A 22,990-nucleotide genomic window follows, 5' to 3' on the forward strand; every position below is an offset into this window, starting at 1 on the left:
CACCAGATTATCTACAGCTGATTTCTTGTTAAACCATCAATATTGGCTAAAATCACCTCAAAGCTGATCTCAATTGCAACCAGCATTGGCTACCGATATGCCTGCTCCCTAACACGGATGTCGGGTTATCTTTTAGTCCCCTTTTAGTCCTCACCTGGCTACCTCTACCCCGGTCAACAGCCCTGCGCTCCCCACAGCAACTCGCCCAAACCTCCCCCACTTCTCCTTCACCCAAATCCAGAGAGCTGATGTTCTGAAAGAGCTGCAAAATCTGGACCCCTACAAATCAGCCGGGCTAGACAATCTGGACCCTCTCTTTCTAAAATGATCTGCCGAAATGGTTGCAACCCCTATTACTAGCCTGTTCAACCTCTCTTTCGTATCGTCTGAGATTCCCATAGATTAGAAAGCTGCCGCGGTCATCCCCCTCTTCAAAGGGGGAGACACTCTAGACCCAAACTGCTACAGACCTATATCTATTCTACCCTGCCTTTCTAAGGTCTCAACAAACAGATTACCGATCATTTCGAATCTCACCGTACCTTCTCCACTATGCAATCTGGTTTCAGAGCTGGTCATGGGTGCACCTCAGCCATGCTCAAGGTCCTAAACGATATCATAATCGCCATTGATAATAGACATTACTGTGCAGCTGTATTCATTGTCCTGGCTAAGGTTTTCGACTCTGTCAATCAGACTTAACAGCCTTGGTTTCTCAAATGATTGCCTCGCTTGGTTCACCAACTACTTCTCCGATAGAGTTCAGTATGTCAAATCGGAGGGCCTGTTGTCTGGACCTCTGGCAGTCTCTATGGGGATGCCACAGGGTTCAATTCTTGGGCCGACTCTCTTCTCTGTATACATCGTTGATGTCACTCTTGCTGCTGGTGATTATTTGATCCACCTCTACGCAGACAACACCATTCTGTGTACCTCTGGCCCTTCGTTGGACACTGTGTTAACTAACCTCCAAATGAGCTTCAATGCCATTACAACTCTCCTTCCGTGCCTCCAACTGCTCTTAAATGCAAGTAAAACTAAATGCATGCTCTTCAACCGTTCGCTGCCCGCAGCTGCCCGGCCATCCAGCATCACTACTCTGGACGGTTCTGACATATAATATGTGGACAACTACAAATACCTAGGTGTCTGGTTAGACTGTAAACTCTCCTTCCAGACTCACATTAAACATCTCCAATCCAAAATTAAATCTAGAATCGGCTTCCTATTTTGCAACAAAGCATCCTTCACTCATGCTTCCAAACATACCCTCGTAAAACTGACCATCCTACCGATCCTCAACTTCGGCGATGTCATTTGCAAAATAGCCTCCAACACTCTACTCAACAAATTGGATGCAGTCTATCACAGTGCCATCCGTTTTGTCACCAAAGCCTCATATACTACCCACCACTGCGACCTGTATGCTCTCGTTGGCTGGCCCTCGCTTCATACTCGTCGCCAAATCCACTGGCTCCAGGTCATCTACAAGTCTCTGCTAGGTAAAGCCCCGCCTTATCTCAGCTCACTGGTCACCATAGCAGTACCCACCCGTAGCACGCACTCCAGCAGGTATATCTCACTGGTCACCCCCAAAGCCAATTCTTCCTTTGGCCGCCTCTCCTTCCAGTTCTCTGCTGCCAATGACTGGAACTAACTGCAAAAATCTCTGAAGCTGGAGACTCTTACCTCCCTCACTAGCTTTAAGCATCAGCTGTCAGAGCAGCTCACAGATCACTGCACTTGTACATAGCTCATCTGTAAATAGCCCATCCAATCTACCTCATCCCCATAATGTATTTATTTATTTATATATCTTGTTCCTTTGCACCCCAGTATCTCTACTTGCACATGCATCATCTGCTCATCCTACCATTCCAGTGTTTAATTGCTATATTGTAATTACTACGCCACCATGGCCTATTTAAATAAAGTTGAAATAAACAATTGCAACCAACATTTTAAGACAATTTCCACCTCTGGTGGGTATTATCATCGGGAACCATTTTGATCCTGCAATTTTATCTGACGAAAGGTCATTTATCTATTTGACTGTCATTCCATACAACTGAAATAAAGTATATCCTTGCTTACCATGGCAAATCTACTGTGGCAAAAGTGATACAGCCTGGATATATATAACAAGACTGTTAAAGGAGCATAGCGCTGTGCACCAGAACGCTTATCGATGCATGTTTATTCTTGTATATTGAAATGGGGAGGATTGGGAAACGTAGATATTATTGTGATGGCCTATGAAATATGGCTGAAGTGAATTCTACCACTGCAGCAGTAGAGGCTGGTGGGGGAAGCTATAGTAGGATGGGCTCATTGTAATAGCTGGAATGGAATTAATGGAACGATATGGAAACCACATGTTTGACTCATGTTTCATTTATTCCATTCCAGCCATTACAATGAGCCAGTCCTCCTATAGCGCCTCCCACCAGCCTCCTCTGAACTGAAGTTAGCATTGTCAATGTGGGTGACATGGAGCTATTGGACTGGACTTAGCAGGAAAGGCCTTGAAGGAGAAAGTTTCCCAAACTGCAGCATATTAAGACATGTCTTTGTACTGTGTCCAAATGGATTTCAGATGCATCCCCAGACCCAGAGAAACCTGATGAATGCACTGATGAGAAGGATGATGTTAAACTTACTGACAGTGTGTCCCAAACGTCCAGCCGCAAGTCTAACAGGAGTTCACGGTCAGTTTTATCCTCCACATCCTCAGCCTGAATTCAAGCTGAAAGAGCAGCAGTAGTAACAAAGGCTGCTGCTCTCAAGTTAAAATACCATCTAGAGCAGGGATGGGCAACTGGCAGCCCTTTTGTAGGCCCACGGATCAATGTCCCCCCGTAAAAATAAGTTAGGGTCTCAACTTACTGTTGAGGGTTAGAGTAGTAGAGTACGAAATTTGATTGTGCATTAGCAGTTCTTCTCTTCGGTCAGTCTCTGATAGTCACTCAATTAGCCCATGTCAACAAACATTTTTTAGAAGGTAAATTAATCTCCTTGGCCAGCTATCTAAACTTGTAGTAACAATGGTCAAATTACCGACCGGGGGCCCCCGATCATCAGATAAAAACTCCACCATATGGCTAAATGTGTAGAATTGCAGGAAATTAGCTGTAAAACGGCACATTTTTCAATCTGCCCCCATGGCAAAATTTGTAGAATTTAGGGTTGTGACGGTAGGCTTACACATATTCATACTGAACAGTTCGGTACAGGGACCTTGGTTCGGTCCACACTATGAACCCAAATAAATACATAAAAAAATGAAAACACTAGGACTATAGGCTATGCCTACGATGTGTTGTAGGCCTCTTGAGTAAACCTGAGCTGAAAAAAACATTTCAGGCTATTCTGTTAAAACTACAGCCTATGCACACATTATAATCAACATTCAAATCTTAATTGGCGCATTTGTGAGGCACAACCGGGAATTAGTTCTGTAAAATGCCGAGTGGTGGGGTCTGTAAACCAGGAGGATTCTCCATTGTTGTGCTTTGTTGATTAACTTTTACAAAACAAAATAACCAAGTGGGATGCAGGAGTACCATTTCAATTTGTTTACGGCCGGTGTAGGCCGTCATTGTAAATAATAATTTGTTCTTAACTGACTTGCCTAGTTAAATAAAGGTTACAATTAAAATATATATTTACATGATACATCCGGTGTCCAGTGTCAGTTCGTCCCGGCATTGATTGATAGTACTGAGCTTCTGTTGTGCATTCTGGACATTTTGTGTTGCGGAGTACAGCTGGGACAAAGTAGGGCTTTAGTCCCACCCATCTCTTTAAGGATTCACGTGATGCCATGTGCTAAGCAGAGTGAGAAGTTTAGTAAACAACCAAAGATTTCAAGACTAAAAGTGGTAAAAGTAGTAGTCTACAATAAGGAAAAACTCCAGGTAAAAATATACTTTATCTAATCCTTAACCTATATCCTAATCTGACTTTGGTGCAGGTCATGTTGTTCTTCACATTCCGTCTCTGGTAAACACACACTATATCAAATAAAATCTCATTTGGGTCATGTGAACTAATTTGGGTCATGTGAACTAATTTGGGTCATGTGAACTAATTTGGGTCATGTGAAGGAAATGCTATAACCACTCCCCAGCCACATCTCGCTAAGTGGATGGGTCACTATTGTCTAGACATGTGCACATATTCAGGACATACAATAGATGACCATAATTGCCCCAGGATACACCTGGCTAACTTGATGGGTCACGTAATCATCTGATGAAGTGGAGTCTTTTGTTTAGACATCTAGCCAGCTATCTGAACAATGAACCTGCAAAATCCCAACTCATACCACAACCAATACAAATATTGTCGTAGCTGTAGTATGAATCTGCAGGTAGCTAAAGCTAACAACTAGGTTCAATGTTAGCTAGCTAACATTAGGCTATAGCTAGCAATGCAACTGGATTTCTGAATCTAATAATATTACTACACAGATCATACACGTACTGTAACGTTAGCAAGCAAGCCAGCAAGCTAATGTTTGCTAGCTAGTTAACTTGCTAGCTTCAGTGTCTTTAGATATTTTTGTCAGATGTTACTATGGAATACTGAAGTACAATTACAAACATTTCATAAGTGTCAAATGCTTTTATTGACAATTACATGAAGTTGATGCAGAGTCAATATTTGCAGTGTTGACCCTTCTTTTTCAAGACCTCTGCAATCTGCCCTGGCATGTTGTTAATTAACTTCTTGGCCACATCCTGACTGATGGCAGCCCATTCTTGCATAATCAATGCTTGGAGTTTGTCAGAATTTGTAGGTTTTTGTTTGTCCACCCGCCTCTTGAGGATTGACCACAAGTTCTCAATGGGATAAAGGTCTGGGGAGTTTCCTGGCCATGGACACAAAATATCAATGTTTTGTTCCCCGGGCCACTTAGTTATCACTTTTGCCTTATGGCAAGGTGCTCCATCATGCTGGAAACGGTATTGTTCATCACCAAACTGTTCCTGGATGGTTGGGAGAAGTTGCTCTCGGAGGATGTGTTGGTAACATTCTTTACTCATGGCTGTGTTCTCAGGCAAAATTGTGAGTGAGCCCACTCCCTTGGCTGAGAAGCAACCCCACACATGAATGGTCTCAGGATGCTTTACTGATGGCATGACACAGGACTGATGGTAGCGCTCACCTTGTCTTCTCCAGACAATCAGAAAGGGGATTCATCAGAGAAAATAACTTTACCCCAGTCCTCAGCAGTCCAATCCCTGTACCTTGTAGAATATCAGTCTGTCCCTGATGTTTTTCCTGGAGAGAAATGGCTTCTTTGCTGCCCTTATTGACACCAGACCATCCTCCAAAAGTCTTCGCCTCACTCTGCGTGCAGATGCACTCACACCTGCCTGCTGCCATTCCTGAGCAAGCTCTGTACCGGTGGTGCCCCGATCCCGCAGCTGAATCAACTTTAGGAGACGGTCCTGGCTCTTGCTGGACTTTCTTGGGTGCCCTGAAGCCTTCTTCACAACAATTGAACCGCTCTCCTTGAAGTTCTTGATGATACGATAAACTGTTGATTTAGGTGCAATCTTACTGGCAGCAATATCCTTGCCTGTGAAGCCCTTTTTTTGTGCAAAGCAATGATGCACGTGTTTCCTTGCAGTTAACCATAGTTCACAGAGGAAGAACAATGATTCCAAGCACCACCCTCCTTTTGAAGCTTCCAGTCTGTTATTCAAACTCAATCTGCATGACAGAGTGATCTCCAGCCTTGTCATCGTCAACACTCATACCTGTCTTAGCGATAGAATCAGTGACATGATGTCAGCTGGTCCTTTTGTGGCCGGGCTGAAATGCAGTGGAAATGTTTTGGGGGGGATTCAGTTAATTTGCATGGCAAAGAGGGACTTTGCAATTAATTGCAATTCATCTTATCACTCTTCATAACATTCTGGAGTATATGCAAATTGCCATCATACAAACTGAGGCAGCAGACTTTGTGAAAATTAATATTTGTGTCATTCTCAAAACTTTTGGCCACGACTGTACATATGAGACGAGTAATGCAAAATATGTAAACATTATTAGTGACTAGTGTTCCATTATTAAAGTGGCCTGTGATTTCAAGTCTATGTATATAGGGCAGCAGCCTCTAACGTGCTAGTGATGGCTATTTAACAGTCTGATGGCTGTTTTTCAGTCTCTCAGTCCCATCTTTGATGCACCTGTACTGACCTCACCTTCTGGAAAATATAGGGGTGAACAGGTAGTGGCTCGGGTGGTTGTTGTCCTTGATGATCTTTTTGGCCTTCCTGTAACATCAGGTGCTGTAGGTGTATTGGATGGAAGATAGTTTGCCCCCGGTGATGCGTTGGGCAGACCGCACCACCCTCTGGAGAGCCTTGTGGTTGCAGGTGGTGCAGTTGCAGTACCAGGTGGCAATACAGCCCAACAGGATGCTCTCAATTGTGCATCTGTAGAAGTTTGTGAGGGTTTTAGGTGCTAAGCTAAATGTCTTCAGCCTCCTGAGTTTGAAGAGGAGCTGTTGCGCCTTCTTCACCACACTGTCTGTGTGGGTGGAGCATTTCAGTTTGGCCGTGATGTGTACACTGAGGCACTTGAAGCTTTCCACTTTCTCCACTGCGGTCCTGTTGATGTGGATAGGGGGGTGCTCCATCTTCTGTTTCCTGAAGTCCACGATCAGCCTCTTTGTTTTGTTGATGTTGAGGGAGAGGTTATTTTCCTGGCACCACACTCCCAGGGCCCTCACCTCCTCCCTGTAGACTGTCTCGTCATTGTTGGTAATCAGGCCTACTGCTGTTGTGTTGTCTGCAAACTTGATGATTGAGTTGGAGGTGTGCGTGGCCACGTAGTCATTGGTGAACAGGGAGTACAGGAGGTGGCTGAGCACGCACCCTTGTGGGGCCCCTGTGTTGTGGATCAGCAAAGTGGGGGTGTTGTTTTCTACCTTCACCACCTGGGGGCAGCCTGTCAGGAAGTCCAGAACCCAGTTGCACAGGGCGGGGTTCAGACCCAGGGCCCCGAGCTTAATGATGAGCTTGGAGTGTACTATGGTGTTGAATGCTGAGCTGTAGTCAATGACCAGCATTCTTACATAGGTATTCCTCTTGTCCAGATCGGATACGGCAGTATGCAATGCGATGGTGATTGCATTGTCTGTGGATCTATTGGGGGGCGGTAAGCAAATTGAAGTGGGTCTAGGGTGTCATGTAAGGTAGAGGTGATATGATCCTTGACTAGTTTCTCAAAGCACTTCATGATGATAGAAGTGAGTGCTATTGGGCAATAGTCATTTAGTTCAGTTACCTTTGCTTTCTTGGGTACAGGAACAATGGCGGACATCTTGAAGCATGAAGGGACAGCAGACTGCAATAGGGAGAGATTGAATATGTCCATAAACACTCCATCCAGCTAGTCTGCGCATGCTCTGAGGACTCCGCTGGGGATGCCTCTGTGCCGGAAGCCCTGCTAGGGTTAACACGCTTAAATGTCTTACTCACGTCAGCCACGGAGATGGAGAGCCTACAGTCCGTGGTAGCTGGCCATGTCGGTGGCACAGTGTTATCCTCAAAGCGGGGCGAAGAAGGTGTTTAGCTTATCCGGAAGCAAGACTTCGGTGGCTGGTTTTCCCTTTGTAGTCCGTGATTATCTGTAGACCCTGCCACATATGTCTCGTGTCTGAGCTGTTGAATTGCGACTCCACTATGTCTCTGTACTGATGCTTTGCTTTTCCTCTGTACTTTGATTGCCTTGTGGAGGGAACAACTACACTGTTTGTATTCTGCCATATTCCCAGTCACCTTGCCATGGTTAAATGTGGTGATTTGCGCTTTCAGTTTTGCGCAAATGCTGCCATTTATCTACGGTTTCTGGTTTTGGTAGGTTTTAATAGTCACAGTGGGTACAACATCTCCTATACATGTCCTGATAAACGTAGTCACAGTATCCGTGTATTCGTCAATATTATTCTGAGGCTACCCGGAACATATCCCAGTCCACATGATCAAAACAATCTTGAAGCATGGATTCCGATTGGTCAGACCAGCGTTGAATAGTCTGTAGCATGGGTACTTCCTGTTTGAGTTTTTGCCTATATGAAGGGAGGAGCAAAATAGAGTCGTGATCAGATTTCCTGAAGGGAGGGTGGGGGAGGGCCTTGTAGGCATTTTGAAAAGTTGAGGATCAGTGGTCCAATGTTTTCTCAGAGCGAGTGCTACAGTCAATGTGTTGGTAGAACTTCGGTAGCGTTATCCTCAGATTAACTTTGTTAAAATCCCTGGCTACAATAAATACGGTCTCAGGATATGTGATTTCCAGTTTGCATAGAGTCCAGTGTAGTTCTTTGAGGGCCGTTGTGGTATCGGCTTGAGGGTGAATATATACGGCTGTGACTATAATCAAAGACAATTCTCTTGGGAGGTATTACGATTGGCATTTGATTGTGAGGTATTCTAGAATGGGTGAACAAAAGGACTTAAGTTTCAATATGTTATCACAATCTCACCATGAGTAGTTAATCATGAAACATATACCCCCACCCTTCTTCTTCCCGGAGAGATCTTTATTCCTGTCTACGCAATGAACTGAGAACACAACTGGCTGTACGGACTCAGTATATCACGAGAGAGCCATGTTTCCATGAAACAGACTATGTTACAATCCCTTATTTCTTTCTGGAAGGAGAACCTCGCCCTGAGCTTGTCAACTTTACTATCCAGAGACTGAACATTAGCGAGTAATATACTCGGAAACGGTGTGTGGTGTGTGGGCCTCCTGAGTCGGACTAGGAGTCCACTCCGAATTCCTCTTGGATCAGCCTCTGGAATCAGTTCTTTCCCGGTTGTATGTAATAACACCAAAACATTTCTGGGCTAGTAATGTAAGAAATACATTTTTTAAAATACTGCAGTGGCTTAGGAGCTAGAAGCTGCCCTAACTGTCGGTACCATCTCAACACCATCTTAACTGAGTCACACGTGACAAATCACTTGCGGTACGGTTTGGAAAAATAAAACATTAATTGCAGTGCCTTAAGAAAGTATTCATACACGTTGACTTATTCCACATTTTGTTGTGTTACAGCCTGAATTCAAAATGGCTTAAATTAATCTACACAAAACTCCATAATGACAAAGTGAAAACATGTATTTTGACATTTTTGCTTATTGTTTGAAAATCAAATACAGAAAATATCTAATTTACATACAGTACCAGTCAAACTTTTGGACACACCTACTCATTCAAGGGTTTTTCTTTATTTTTTACTATTTTCTACATTGTAGAATAATATGGTAGACATCAAAACTATGAAATAACACATATGGAATCATGTAGTAACCAAAAAAGTGTGAAACAAATTATATTTAATATTTTAGATTATCCAAAGCTGCCTTGATGACAGCTTTGGACACTCTTGGCAGACCCTTTGCTATGAGACTCGAAATTGAGCTCAGGTTCATCCTGTTTCCATTGATCATCTTTGACATGTTTCTACAACTTGATTGGAGTCTCTACCTGTGTTAAATTCAATTGATTGGAAATTATTTGTAAAGGCACACACCTGTCTATATAAGGTCCCACAGTTGACAGTGCATGTCAGAGCAAAAAAAAAGGTTGAAGGAATCGTCTGTAGAGGTCCGAGACAGGATTGTGTCGAGGCACAGATCTGGGGAAGGGTACCAAAAAATGTCTGCAGTGTTGAAGGTCCCCAAGAACACAGTGGCTTCTATCATTCTTAAATGGAATACATTTGAAACCACCAAAACTCTTCCTAGAGCTGGCCGCCAAGCCGAACTGAGGAATCAGAGAAGAAGGGCCTTGGCCAGAGATTGTGACCAAGAACCTGACCGTCACTCCGACAGAGCTCCAGAGTTCCTCTGTGGAGATGGGCGAACCTTCCAGAAGGACAACCATCTCTGCATCACTTCACCAATCAGGCCTTTATGGTAGAGTGGCCAGACAGAAGCCACTCCTCAGTAAATGGCACATGACAGCCCACTTGGAGTTTGCCAACAGGCACCTAGAGAACTTTCAGACCATGAGAAACAAGATTAAACTTTTTGGCCTGAATTCCAAGCGTCATGTCTGGAGGAAACCTGGCACCTTCCCTACGGTGAAGGATGATGGTGGCAGCATGCTGTGGGGATGTTTTTCAGTGGCAGGGACTGGGAGACTAGTCAGGATCGATATAAAAATGAATGGAGCAAAGTACAGAGAGGTCCTTGATGAAAACCTGCTCCAGAGTGCTCAGGACCTCAGACTGGGGCAAAGGTTCACCTTTTCAACAGGACAGCGACCCTAACCACACAGCCAAGACAACGCAGGAGTGGCTTCGGGACTCTGAATGTCCTTGAGTGGTCCAGCCAGAGCTTGGACTTGAACCCATCCCAACATCTCTGGAGAGACCTGAAAATAGCTGTGCAGCAACACCCATCCAACCTGACAGAACTTGAGAGGAGAAACTCCACAAATGCAGATGTGCCAAGCTTGTAGCGTCATACCCAAGTATACTCAAGGCTGTAATCGCTGCCAATGGTGCTTCAACTAAGTACTGAGTAAGGGTCTGAATACTTATGTAAATGTGGTATTTCCATTTTATTTATTTTTTCAAACATTTCTGAAAACCTGTTTTTGCTTTGTCATTGTGGAGTATTGTGTGTAGATTGATGAGGGGGGAAAATGATTTAATCCATTTTAGAATAATGCTGTAACTTAACAAAATGTGGAAAATGTCAAGGGGTCTGAATACTTTCTGAATGCACTGTATAGGGTCCAACAGCTGACTGTGAATGTCAGAGCAGAAACTATACCTTGAAGTCTAAGGAACTGTCTGTAGATATCTGAGATATAATTGTGATGAGGCATATTTCTGGGGAAGGGTATAAAACAATTTCTAAAGTGTTGAAACTTTCATAATTGGGAAATGGAGAGAAAAAATATGGAACTACCCTGCCTAGAGCTGGCCGTTCGACCAAACTGAGCCACCAGACAAGAAGTACCTTGGTCAGGGAGGTGACCAAGAACACAATGAACACTCTGACAGAACTCCAGAGGTCCTTGGCTGAGATGGGAAAACCTGCCAGAAGGACAACAGCACTTCAGAAATCTAGGCTTTATGGGAGAGTGTCCAGACGGAAGCCACTCCTGAGAAAAATGCACATGACAGCACACCTGGAGTTTGCAAAAAAGGCATGTGAGACCTGAGATCTTAAGGCAAAAGATTCTGTGGTCTGATGAAACACTCTTTGGCCTGAATGCAAAGTCTGGAGAAAACCACGCACTGCTTATCACTCGTCTAACACCATCCCTACCGTGGTGGCAACATAATGCAATGGGATGCTTTTCAGCGGTAGGGAGACTTCTAAGGCTCGAGCCAAATACAGGCAAATCCTTGATGATAACCTGCTTCAGAGGGCAAACAAACTTAGACTGGGGGGCGAAGATTTACGTTCCAACAGGACAATGACCCCAAGCACACAGCCAAAGCAATGCTGGGATGACTTCAGAAGAAGAATGTGAAAGTCCGTGAGTGGCCCAGCTGGAGCCCAGACTTGGATCCGCCGCCAAAGGAGCTTCTACAAAGTATTGACCTGGGTGTAAATACTTACAGTTGAAGTCGGAGGTTTACATACACTTAGGTTGGAGTTATTAAAACTAGTTTTCAACCACTCCACAAATGTCTTGTTAACAAACTATATTTTTTTGGCAAGCTGGTTAGGACATCTACTTTGTGCATGACACAAGTAATTTCTCCAACAATTGTTTACAGACAGATTATTTCACTAATAATTCACTGTATCATAATTCCAGTGGGTCAGAAGTTTACATACACTAAGTTGACTGTGCCTTTAAACAGCTTGGAAAATTCCAGAAAATGATGTCATGGCTTTAGAAGCTTCTGATAGGCTAATTGACCTCATTTGAGTCAATTGGAAGTGTACCTGTGGATGTATTTCAAGGCCTACCTTCAAACTCAGTGCCTCTTTGCTTGACATCATGGGTAAATAAAAAAATCTGCCAAGACCTCGGAAAGAAATTGTAGACCTCCACAAGTCTGGTTCATACTTGGGAGCAATTTCCAAATGCCTGAAGGTACCACATTCATCTGTACAAACAATAGGTGTATAAACACCATGGGGCCACGCAGCCATCATACCGCTCAGGAATGAGACGCATTCTGTCTCCTAAAGATGAACAAACTTTGTTGCGAAAAGTGCAAATCAGTCTCAGAACAACAGCAAAGGACCTTGTGAAGATGCTGGAGGAAACGGGTACAAAAGGATCTATATCCACAGTAAACGAGTCCTATATCGACTTAACCTATATCAACAAAGATCGTACTATTTGGAGAAATGTCCTCTGTTCTGATGAAACAAAAATAGAACTGTTTGTCCATGATAACCATTGTTATGTTTGGAGGAAAAAGGGGGAGGCTTGCAAGCCGAAGAACACCATCCCAACCGTGAAGCACGGGGGTGGCAGCATCATGTTGTGTGGGTGCTTTGCTGCAGGAGGGACTGGCGCACTTCACAAATAGATGGCGTCATGAGGTAGGAAAATGTGGATATATTGAAGCAATTGAGTGTATGTAAACTTCTAACCCACTGGGAATGTGATGAATGAAATAAAAGCTGAAATAAATCAGTCTCTCTATTATTCTGACATTTCGCATTCTTAAAATAAAGTGGTGATCCTAACTGACCAAAGACAGGGAATTTTTATTATATTTCTGTATTTTATTTTCAATAAATTTGCAAACAATTCTAAAAACATGTTTTTGACTTTGTCATTCTGGGGTATTGTGTGTAGATGGGTGAGGGAAAAAAATATGTTTAATCAATTTTGAATTCAGGCTGTAACAACAAAATGTGGAATAAGTCAAGGGGTATGAATTTGTTCTGAAGGTACTGTATGTGTGCGATTGCCACTAATCTTCTGTGAAGTGTGTGTACCCCCCCTACTGGCTGAAGGGGAATACAGTTCAAAGGCCTACAGCAGGTGTTGGCAACAGGACAGGGTCCAAAAAGACTGTAAAATCACCAGAAAGTCACCCAAAAATTTGTTGAAGTATTCCCACAAAGTAATAACAAATACATAGATATTATTTTTCTACTTAAATTGAACTCTGGACATTGGATTTGTATGTGTCAAGACTAATCATTTACCACTCTCCATTGTGGCTAACGGATTAGGATGAAAATTGTATTGGTACTGTTCTATTTGACAATTTAGTCATTACAGCCGTTATCCTCGCTAGGGTAGGGTTCACAAAGTATTGAAAACAGGGACCCGTGCCAATCATTTCACGCCTATCACTTTGTTGTATTACTTGTTTAACACAATTGCTCTGAGGAAGAGATTTTATCCCTAGTCAAAAAATCCTGTAGGATTCCCCCCAAAAATTCTATAGAAAATCCTATCAGATTTTGAAACTTTGTATTGGTCATACTCCAAATGAACATGCAGCCTTGAATCACTCCCACATTGTGATAGTGTGTTAAAGAGGTTGAGAACCTCAGGGAATTATCACGGGTGTAGTTGAAGATTGTGCTCTGGAGACATCGGAGGGAGGCTGTTTCTCAGTTTAATCTTGATTGCAGTTTAATGTATGTGTTCAGGTTTCTGTCCCATATTTATCGCTGAGATGTCCAATTAAGCTGTGTTTATCCAGTTGTGTTGTCCATACAATGTGGTCTGAAATAACAATTAATAGAATTATATCCATACTATGGCTTGACAGGTTATAAGTATGCAGATCAAACAAACGGGCTGCTGCACAGTTGCTATGGAAGGTCTTTCTAGAGTGCCCGGTTAAATTGTGCAAAAATAATTGTTTTACTCTGTAAATGGTTAAACTAGTGATATGTGTAATGCTATCAGCCTAAATGAAAATATTGATTTATTTTTGACATATTCTATTATTTTAAATTGCGCTAACTTCCTGTACGTGGAAAGTATGTGTTAATACAGTACATTACACAACCTTACGTTTTGACCACATTGAATTGAGGGTACTTTGCACATCCTTTTTTACCTCAGATTAGTGATGTTATTATAAATGTTTATACTAATGACAATGACAATATCGATGGCTTAAAAACAGATCAATATATCATTGGTTTTGTACTGTTTTTGTCAAATGTGCTGGCAGGTCTTAGAGGACTTAGAATTATACTATAATTTTCAAACTGAAATGGCAGGGAAAAATTGCTGTCCTTACACCTACTGTATACATGGATTTGAGAGACAAACTATCGCTCAGATAACAGCCAACCGTTGTCACTGTTGATATCCTGTGCCTAGTTGTGAGTTGTTGAAAATAAATAACAAAGCAACTGATTTGTTTCCTTCCCTGTTTCGGCAGCCTCCCAAAACTGCCATGCGATGTTCTAGAATTTAGATCGTATGTCTTCAGCAAATTCTCTTCTAACCATTATTCTCAAATTCGGCGTGGCCTTTGAACAGTGTTTGTTTTAAACAGTGCATTACATCCCACACGTTTGCATCACTCCGACATGAAGCTGGTTGTCCTCTAAAGAGTGTCCAGTAGGATTCCAATAGGATTCTGATAGAGGTGACACAAATTCCTATAGGATTGTGAGAATCCTGTACGATTCTATTGGACTAGAAAAGTAATCCGATTGGATCCTTTAGGATTTTGTCACCCAAATCAGAATCCTATTATACTAATGCCTTTTGATTAGGGATTACTATAATACAAAAACATATTTTTTGCATACAATATAGCTCAGTATTTGTATTTGTTTTATACAGTCTTTTTTGCTCATCATTATCAAGGGAACCAATCATTTTGTAGGTGACTGTAGATATATATTAATGACCATCTACTCTCTCTCTCTCACACACACTTTCCCCCTCTCTTCACCAGACATTCTTCAGGGGCAACACCACTTTATATCAGAGAATGAAGCTCTACATCGAGGACATGTGGAATAAGTGTGACATCACAGCCATCTCACTCTTTGCACTGGGAATGTGCTGCAGGTGTGTGCATTTACAGTAGCTACAAGAAGATACTGAGTATATACGAAACATTAAGAACATGAAGCTCTTTCCATGACAGACTGATCAGGTGAATGAATCCAGGTGAACACTATGATCCCTTATTGATGTCACTTGTTAAATCCACTTCAATCAGTATAGATGAAGGGGAAGAGGACAGGTTAAAGAAGGATTTTTAAGTCTTAAAACAATTGAGACATGATTGTGTATCATTCAGATGGTGAATGGGCAAGGCACAAAATGTAAGTGCCTTTGAACAGGGTATGGTGTTAGGTGCCAGGCGCACTTGTTTGTGTCAAGAACTGCAACACTACTGGGTTGTGTATCAAGAATGATTCACCACCCAAAGGACATCCAGCCAACTTGACACAACTGTGGGAAGCATTGGAGTCAATATGGGTCAGCAAACCTGTGGTATGCTTTCGACACGTTGTAGAGTCCATGCCCCTACGAATTGAGGCTGTTCTGGGAGCAAAGGGGGGAGAGGTGCAACTCAATATTAGGAAGGTGTTCTCAGTGTAATGTGTTTCGATGTAAACAAAGCTGCATCAGCAACAGCTAATGTGTATCCTAATAAATAAACTGATAAATATATGGATTGTGTGTGTGTGTGTGTGTGTGTGTGTGTGTGTGTGTGTGTGTGTGTGTGTGTGTGTGTGTGTGTGTGTGTGTGTGTGTGTGTGTGTCTGTCTGGGGACTGTAACCAAGAAGTTAGTTGTGTGTTCTAGAATGTTCCCGTGGTCCTATGAGTTTGGCCGTGCTGTGTTGGCTGTGGACTACATGGTGTTTACCCTCCGTCTCATCCACATCTTCGCCATCCACAAACAACTGGGACCCAAGATAATCATTGTTGAAAAAATGGTGAGTGCTTTCTAAAAAGAAAGAGAAAACCCTGTGCACTGCAGTGTCTTAATAGTAGACTTAGACATTGCGTCGTTGTATCTGTCTCATTATGAGGACATGGGAGCATGGACAGTGCCATTGTGGCCATCTCCATTTTAAAGTAGTCAATTTTATTCTACTACTTCCATGAGTTGGCAGACAAACTGAAAGGTTGCCAAAGATGGTGGATAAATTACGATGAATGACTCCACGACTTCACCATTTCATTTTTTTTTTCAAGGTTTCTGTCTATGTAAATGGGGGTTCCCTCTCTCGTGTGAGAATGCTTTCATGAGCGCACGTTTCCTCTGTAACCGCTGGGATGCTCACATAAGAGAGGAAACAGCTGGATTTGGTCTACATATTGTCCCCTCCCCGCTCGGCTCGCCCCACCCGCCCTGCTCCAACATATCACTGGCACATTATTTGGGCAGTGAGATGTCCCTTTTCTCTACTGTCTCTGGGGCACACCCTCCGCGGGCGTGGGCAGTAAGTAGACCAAAGCAGCCCCGCCTCAATCAGAAAAAATAAGGGAGTGGGATGCCTCGCTTCATCTACTGTCTCTGAAGGTGCATAATGCCACCTAGAGTGTATTGTTATAACAGGTATGAAGCCAATGTTTGTGATTTATTGCCACCTGCAGTTATGGAATGTTTGCTCACAATTATAATTGGCTGATCCCTCCTGATGACCCGCATTGTGTTCCTTCCTTAGCCCATAGGAAGTCCCACCCAGTTGACTACTTAAAGATTGTGGAAGTTCATAATGGCACTGGCCATGCTAAAATGGGCTTTTGGGCACTAGAGTCCTCTATCTGTCTCAATGGTCTAGCTCCAGGTGCTGGTTTTGGCAGTAACAACTAGTATCAAAACTGAACACTAGATGGTGATGCCATTTTCCCCAATGAATATCTGTTCCCCTTCTGATTGGCAGATGAAAGACATCTTCTTCTTCCTGTTCTTCCTGGCGGTGTGGCTCCTGGCCTACGGCGTAGCCAATCAGGCGCTGCTCTACTCCTACGACCCCCGTCCTGGTTGGATCTTTCGCAGAGTGTTCTACAGGCCATACCTCCACATATTTGGACAGATCCCCATACACGAAATGGATGGTGCGTTGATGTTTGTGTATGAATGTGGTTTGCATGTGTATGTAACATAGTATAATCTCACCTAGATATTTTAAAATGAATGCACTAACTTTTAATCGCTCTGGAATAGAGAGTCTGCTAAATAAAAACATATATATATATATATTACTGGTTTCTCTCACTCTTTTTCTCTCTCTTTCTCTATTCTTTCACTCCTCTCTCTCTGAATCCCCTATCAATCCCTTACTTCAACCCCTACCCAATCTACCCTCTTTGCCCTACCATTTTAAACATTTATTTTCACACCCCTCCTTCTGCTTCTTCCCATCCTTTCAAACTCTCCTCCTCTCACTGCCTCCTGCCCTCGTCTCCCTGTCTCTCTGTCGGTAGCTGATAAACTGGCGGAGGGGATAGAGTGCACCAATAACGCCACTCTGGTCGAGGCGGGGGCAGAGCCCTGCATGAGTACCGACCACAATTGGCTGGTGGTCATCTTATTGGTCATCTTCCTGCTGGTCACCAACATCCTCCTGGTCAACCTGCTCATCGCCATGTTCAGGTAATGGACCCTCTGTCTGTCCCTCTTTTACTTTCTCTCCCTCTTCCACTCTCTGTCTACCTTTCACTCTTTCTAGCTCTTCACATTGACGAGTGTTGGGGAAGTTATCAAGAGAGAACTTAGAGATGTATTCATTCTCGAGACATTACTGTAATATTAATCAAACGTAGCCCTACCTCCAAATCACGTTTGTTGCCATGCTTCCCTTGGAGATCTGCAGAATGCTGTATAGCCAAAACAGTTTGAATCGTCCTCTGATTTTTATTAGAGGGCTCCCGAGTGGCGCAATGGTCTAAGGCACTGCATCTCAGTGCTAGAGGCGTCACTACAGACACCCTGGTTTGAATCCAGGCTGTATCACAACCAGCCATGATTGGGAGTCCCATAGGGCATTGTACAATTGGCCCAGCGACATTTCGTCCCGATACCTCTACTGCAACTCTCTTCAATGAGAATAAGCTCTCTGTCCTTCTTTCCCATCTAGCGCCCCCCTCCATATCCCTGTTTCACTCTCCTTGTGTTCCCCTCGACAGATCGTCACTCATTCAATAGGCCCCTCTAATCCGTGGGTTGAATTTCTTGTGTCTTGGAATAGTGTTGTTGGATTTAATTTAATCAACTTTTTTTATTTGAGTGTTGTCCTAATGGCATGTTTTTCTGGCTCTGCTTTATCTGTGTGTCATTGGGGCTCAAAATGTCATGAACTAAAAAATATAATAAAACCAACCTTTTTTTATATGAGCGAGAGTCACCTATTTCCTGATATTCAGCCTTTTCATTGTCTCCCTTTCTCTGCCTTTCCTCCAGTCACACGTTCTCCAAAGTGCAGGAGCACAGCGACAACTACTGGAAGTTCCAGCGCTACAATCTGATCGTGGAGTATCACTCCAGACCCTGCCTGGCACCACCCTTCATCCTCATCTCCCACCTCCACCTCATCTTCAAGAGACACATCCGCAAGATCCCCTCCACGAAGATCAAACACTTTGGTGAGAGAGGGAGGGAGATAGAGAGAGAGGGAGGGAATGGGAGGGAGAGCGTGAGAAGGGGAGGGAGGAAGAGGGAGGAAAATAGTGCCAGCGCCAGAACGAATCAGTTGGAAAGGCATTTGATTTCTATAGTGTGGCACTTTTTTTATGGGACCTCCTATGTATAAAAAAAAAGGCATGTAATTTAACTGTAAAAAGGTATAACCTTTTAATGTGCCATCAACACAAACAGTTATGTTTTCATTTGGTTGTCAAACAAATCACTTCAAAAAGTAGGATATCTTCGCACATTAGTCCCAAAATGATTCCAGAATCTTAACAGTACACTTTGCACCCACCAACTTTCCTTCAATTCGCAACTGGCTGGAACTATCTCCCCGGAGAATGCATCAGAGCGAGCGCCCCTCAGTCCTTACTATATACAGCTCATACATCTGATGCTGTCTCGCCAAAAAGAGTATGAGTATATGACATGTCATACTATTTTTGTCCAGACAACATCAGATACATGGACTTTACATGCATCTTTCTGTCTGTGCCCATCTCGGTCAAATAAATGATCATAATGCCGGTCCTGTAGGAAGACCAGTGATCAGATAATTCACTTCAAATATTGAACTTCAAGTATTTTAAAGTCCACTTCCATTTTCCTTCAAGAGTATTTTTCTTCAATTTTCTCTTCTTCCCAATTTCTTTGTTCTTCCCCTCCTCCTCTATCCCTCATTCAGTTCTGGAGATCCATGGTAGGGAGGCCAGTAGACTGAACACGTGGGAGGCCATCCAGAAGGAGAATATACTCTTTGCCCAGAACAAACGAGAGAGAGAGAAAGACTCAGAGAGACTCAAACGCACCTCCGTCAAGTGAGACATCTCACCTAGACTAAATGCCAGATTCATTTCACAGCTTCAGTTAACAGCTCGGCTTCTATCTGGCCTATGAATAGAATGGTTGAGATGCTGTAGCTGATGGATCCTCCTGTGTTAGGAATCGGGTCAATAACATTTTAAATTCATGAATCGGAACTTCAATTCACTTCCTGAATGGACTGAGAAGTGAATTGACCCCTAACCTTTGTTGTGGTCCTGTGTTGTGGTCATGTTTGAAGGGTGGACAGTGTATTAAAGCAGATGGCAGAGATTCGGGACCACGACCGCAGGCTGAGAATGTTGGAGACCGAGGTTAGTGTCACCCTGCTTTATCTGCCCAGTGGCAACCAGACACACGTCCCAGAAGTTTCAGTGCTCCTTAATGGGCGGGATGGTTTAGTGGGTGTGTGTGTGTGTCTGTGCACGCATGTGTGTTCGTTAGTGTGCAATCGTAAGTATGTGTGTGTCTGCATTTGGACTGCAGCTGTTGCATCTGCCTGCTCAGCACTGAACAGACCACATCCGTCATGGTTCTCTCTTTCTCTCTCCGTCCCTCTCACATTCCCAGTTGGAGTACTGTTCTAGTGCCCTCTCCTGGATGACGGAGGCTCTCTCTCAGAGTAACTTGGTAAAGACCACACGTCCTCCGCCCGCTCTCAGAGGTAAGGTTGCATACAGTTTACCTTATGATATAGGTTACATGTATGATCTATTTCTATGGAAGGTTGCCTCCTACCTCTCCAGTCATGGAATATAACATGTAAATTATTAGAATGTATTGATCCCCAGTACATTTTATTACTTGGACTTACAGTTGAAGTCGGAAGTTTACATACACCTTAGCCAAACACATTTAAACTCAGTTTTTCACAATTCCTGACATTTAATCCTAGTAAAAATTCCCTGTTTTAGGCCAGTTAGGATCACCACTTTATTTTAAGAATGTGAAATGTCAGAATAATAGCAGAGAGAATGTTTTATTTCAATCATCACATTCCCAGTGTGTCAGAAGTTTACATACACTCAATTAGTATTTGGTCGCATTGCCTTTAAATTGTTTAACTTGGGTCAAACGTTTCGGGTAGCCTTCCACAAGCTTCCCACAATAAGTTGGGTGAATTTTTGCCCATTCCTCCTGACAGAGCTGGTGTAACTGAGTCAGGTTTGTAGGCCTTGCTTGCACACACTTTTTCAGTTCTGTACACAAATTCTCTATGGGATTGAAGTCAGGGCTTTGTGATGGCCACTCCAATACCTTGACGCTGTTGTCTTTAGGCCATTTTGCCACAACTTTGGAAGTAAGCTTTAACTTGAACTGATGTCTTGAGATTTTGCTTCAATATATCCACATCATTTTCCTACCTCATGACGCCATCTATTTTGTGAAGTGCACCAGACCCTCCTGCAGCAAAGCACCCCCACAACATGATGCTGCCACCCCCATGCTTCACAGTTGGGATGGTGTTCTTCGGCCGGCTTGCAAACCTCCCCCTTTTTCCTCCAAACATAACGATGGTCATTATGGCCAAACAGTTCTATTTTTGTTTCATCAGACAGAGGATATTTCTCCAAAAAGGGCGATCTTTGTGCAGTTGCAAACCGTAGTCTGGCTTTTTTTATGGCGGTTGTGGAGCAGTGGCTTCTTCCTTGGTGAGCGATCCTTTCAGGTTATGTCGATATAGGACTCGTTTAACTGTGGATATAGATACTTTTGTACCCGTTTCCTCCAGCATCTTCACAAGGTCCTTTGCTGTTGTTCTGGGATTGATTTGCACTTTTCGCACCAAAGTGCTTTCTTCTCTAGGAGATAGAATGTGTCTCCTTCCTTAGCAGCGGTCCACAGAAACCCAAAATATGACGGATGTTCTGCGTGGTTCCATATGTGTTTATACTTGCACCAAAATTACTATTGTTTGTACAGATGAAAACTTCAAACCTTCAGGTGTTTGGAAATTGCTCCCAAGGATGAACCAGACTTGTCGTCTACAATTTTTTTCGGAGGTCTTGGCTGATTTCTTTTGATTTTTCAATGATGTCGAGCAAAGAGGCATTGAGTTTGAAGGTAGTCCTTGAAATACATCCACAGGTACACCTCCAATTGACTCAAATGATGTCAATTAGCTTATCAGAAGCTTCTAAAGCCATGATATCATTTTCTGGAATTTTCCAAGTTGTTTAAAGGCACAGTCAACTTAGTGTATGTAAACTTCTGACCCACTGGAATTGTGATACAGTGAATTATAAGTGAAATAACCTGTTGGAAACAATTGTTGGAAAAATGTATTGTGTCATGCACAAAGTAGATGTCCTAACTGACATGCTAAAACTATAGTTTGTTAACAAGAAATGTGTAGAGTGGTTGAAAAACGAGTGTTATTGACTCCAACCTAAGTGTATGTAAACTCTGACTTCAACTGTATGTAATAATTGCAGTTTCTGTTACGTTTTTACTTTCAGATCTGACCTCTCTCTCTCCAACTAGCTGACAAATGTCTGATGGAGAATAGTGAAATCTGGACTCGCACACATGACCTCTTAGCTGTCCCTCAAAGTCGATGATGACAAATGTTCCTCTTGTGGATTGGGGATATCGCTTTAAACACACACACACCTAGAATCACTGTCACTCAGGGCCAGTGGTGTGAAGTACTTAAGTAAAAATACTTGAAAGTACTGCTTAAGTCGTTTTTTGGGGTATCTGTACTTTACTTTACAATTTATATTTTTGGCAACTTTTACTCTTACTTTACTGCATTCCTAAAGAAAATGATATACCTTTTACTCAATACATTTCCCTGACACCCAAACGTACTCGTTACATGTTGAGTGCTTAGCAGGACAAGAAAATTGTCAAATTCACACACTTATCAAGAGAACATCCCTTGTCATCCCTACTGCCTCTGATCTGACGGACTCACTAAACACATGCTTTGTTTGTAAATTATGTCTGAGTGTGGGAGTGTAAAATAAACAGGAAAATAAACAGGACAATAATGCCATCTGGGGTGCTTAATATAAGGAATTTGAAATTATTTATACTTTTACTTTTATAGTATATTTTAGCAATTACATTTACTTTTGATACTTAAGTATATTTCAAACCAAATACTTTTAGACTTTTACTCAAGTAGTATTTTACTGGGGGACTTGAATCATTTTGTGTTAAGGTTTCTTTACTTTCACTCAAGTATGTCAATTGGGTACTTTTTCCACCACTGCTCAGGGCCAAGCAATGTCAAGCAATGCCAAACACGGACTCGATGCTCTTTCATCCATCCTTTCAATGTCGTTTTTAAGCGTTGATCATTTGAACTACTGTCATTTAATATGTGGACCATTGTTGCTCTTCTATGTCATACTTTGTTGTTCCTATGTTCTATACATCTTGTTCCTGTGGGTTATAGAATGTGAGGAGAACAGGACAATCTGTTCTTAATGTATAGACATTTTTAAAAGGTGTATTCAACCTGACACAATCACAAAAATGTTACTTTTTGGTTTGCAGTCAATGACCAAAAGCGCCCTCTTTGGGTGCATGGTATTAATGTTTTTCATAATTTCATAATTAATAAAGATTAAAACATACAA

General features: G+C 42.7%; 1 protein-coding gene across 1 annotated transcript in view; it reads left to right on the plus strand.

The window, feature by feature from the left end:
• Nucleotides 1-22,990, plus strand: part of LOC115109990 (transient receptor potential cation channel subfamily M member 4-like) — a 68,382-nt gene extending 45,392 nt beyond the window's left edge. Inside the window, exons 19-27 of the mRNA XM_065011110.1 lie at nt 14,885-15,000; nt 15,747-15,879; nt 16,834-17,008; nt 17,378-17,546; nt 18,354-18,535; nt 19,264-19,396; nt 19,642-19,714; nt 19,971-20,064; nt 21,860-22,990. Of these exons, the coding sequence (XP_064867182.1) occupies nt 14,885-15,000; nt 15,747-15,879; nt 16,834-17,008; nt 17,378-17,546; nt 18,354-18,535; nt 19,264-19,396; nt 19,642-19,714; nt 19,971-20,064; nt 21,860-21,888 (1,104 nt within the window). The 3' untranslated portion in view covers nt 21,889-22,990. The remainder of the gene's footprint in view (nt 1-14,884; nt 15,001-15,746; nt 15,880-16,833; nt 17,009-17,377; nt 17,547-18,353; nt 18,536-19,263; nt 19,397-19,641; nt 19,715-19,970; nt 20,065-21,859) is intronic.

The sequence above is a fragment of the Oncorhynchus nerka genome, linkage group LG26 (genome assembly GCF_034236695.1).
Source record: "Oncorhynchus nerka isolate Pitt River linkage group LG26, Oner_Uvic_2.0, whole genome shotgun sequence".
NCBI lineage: Eukaryota > Metazoa > Chordata > Actinopteri > Salmoniformes > Salmonidae > Oncorhynchus > Oncorhynchus nerka.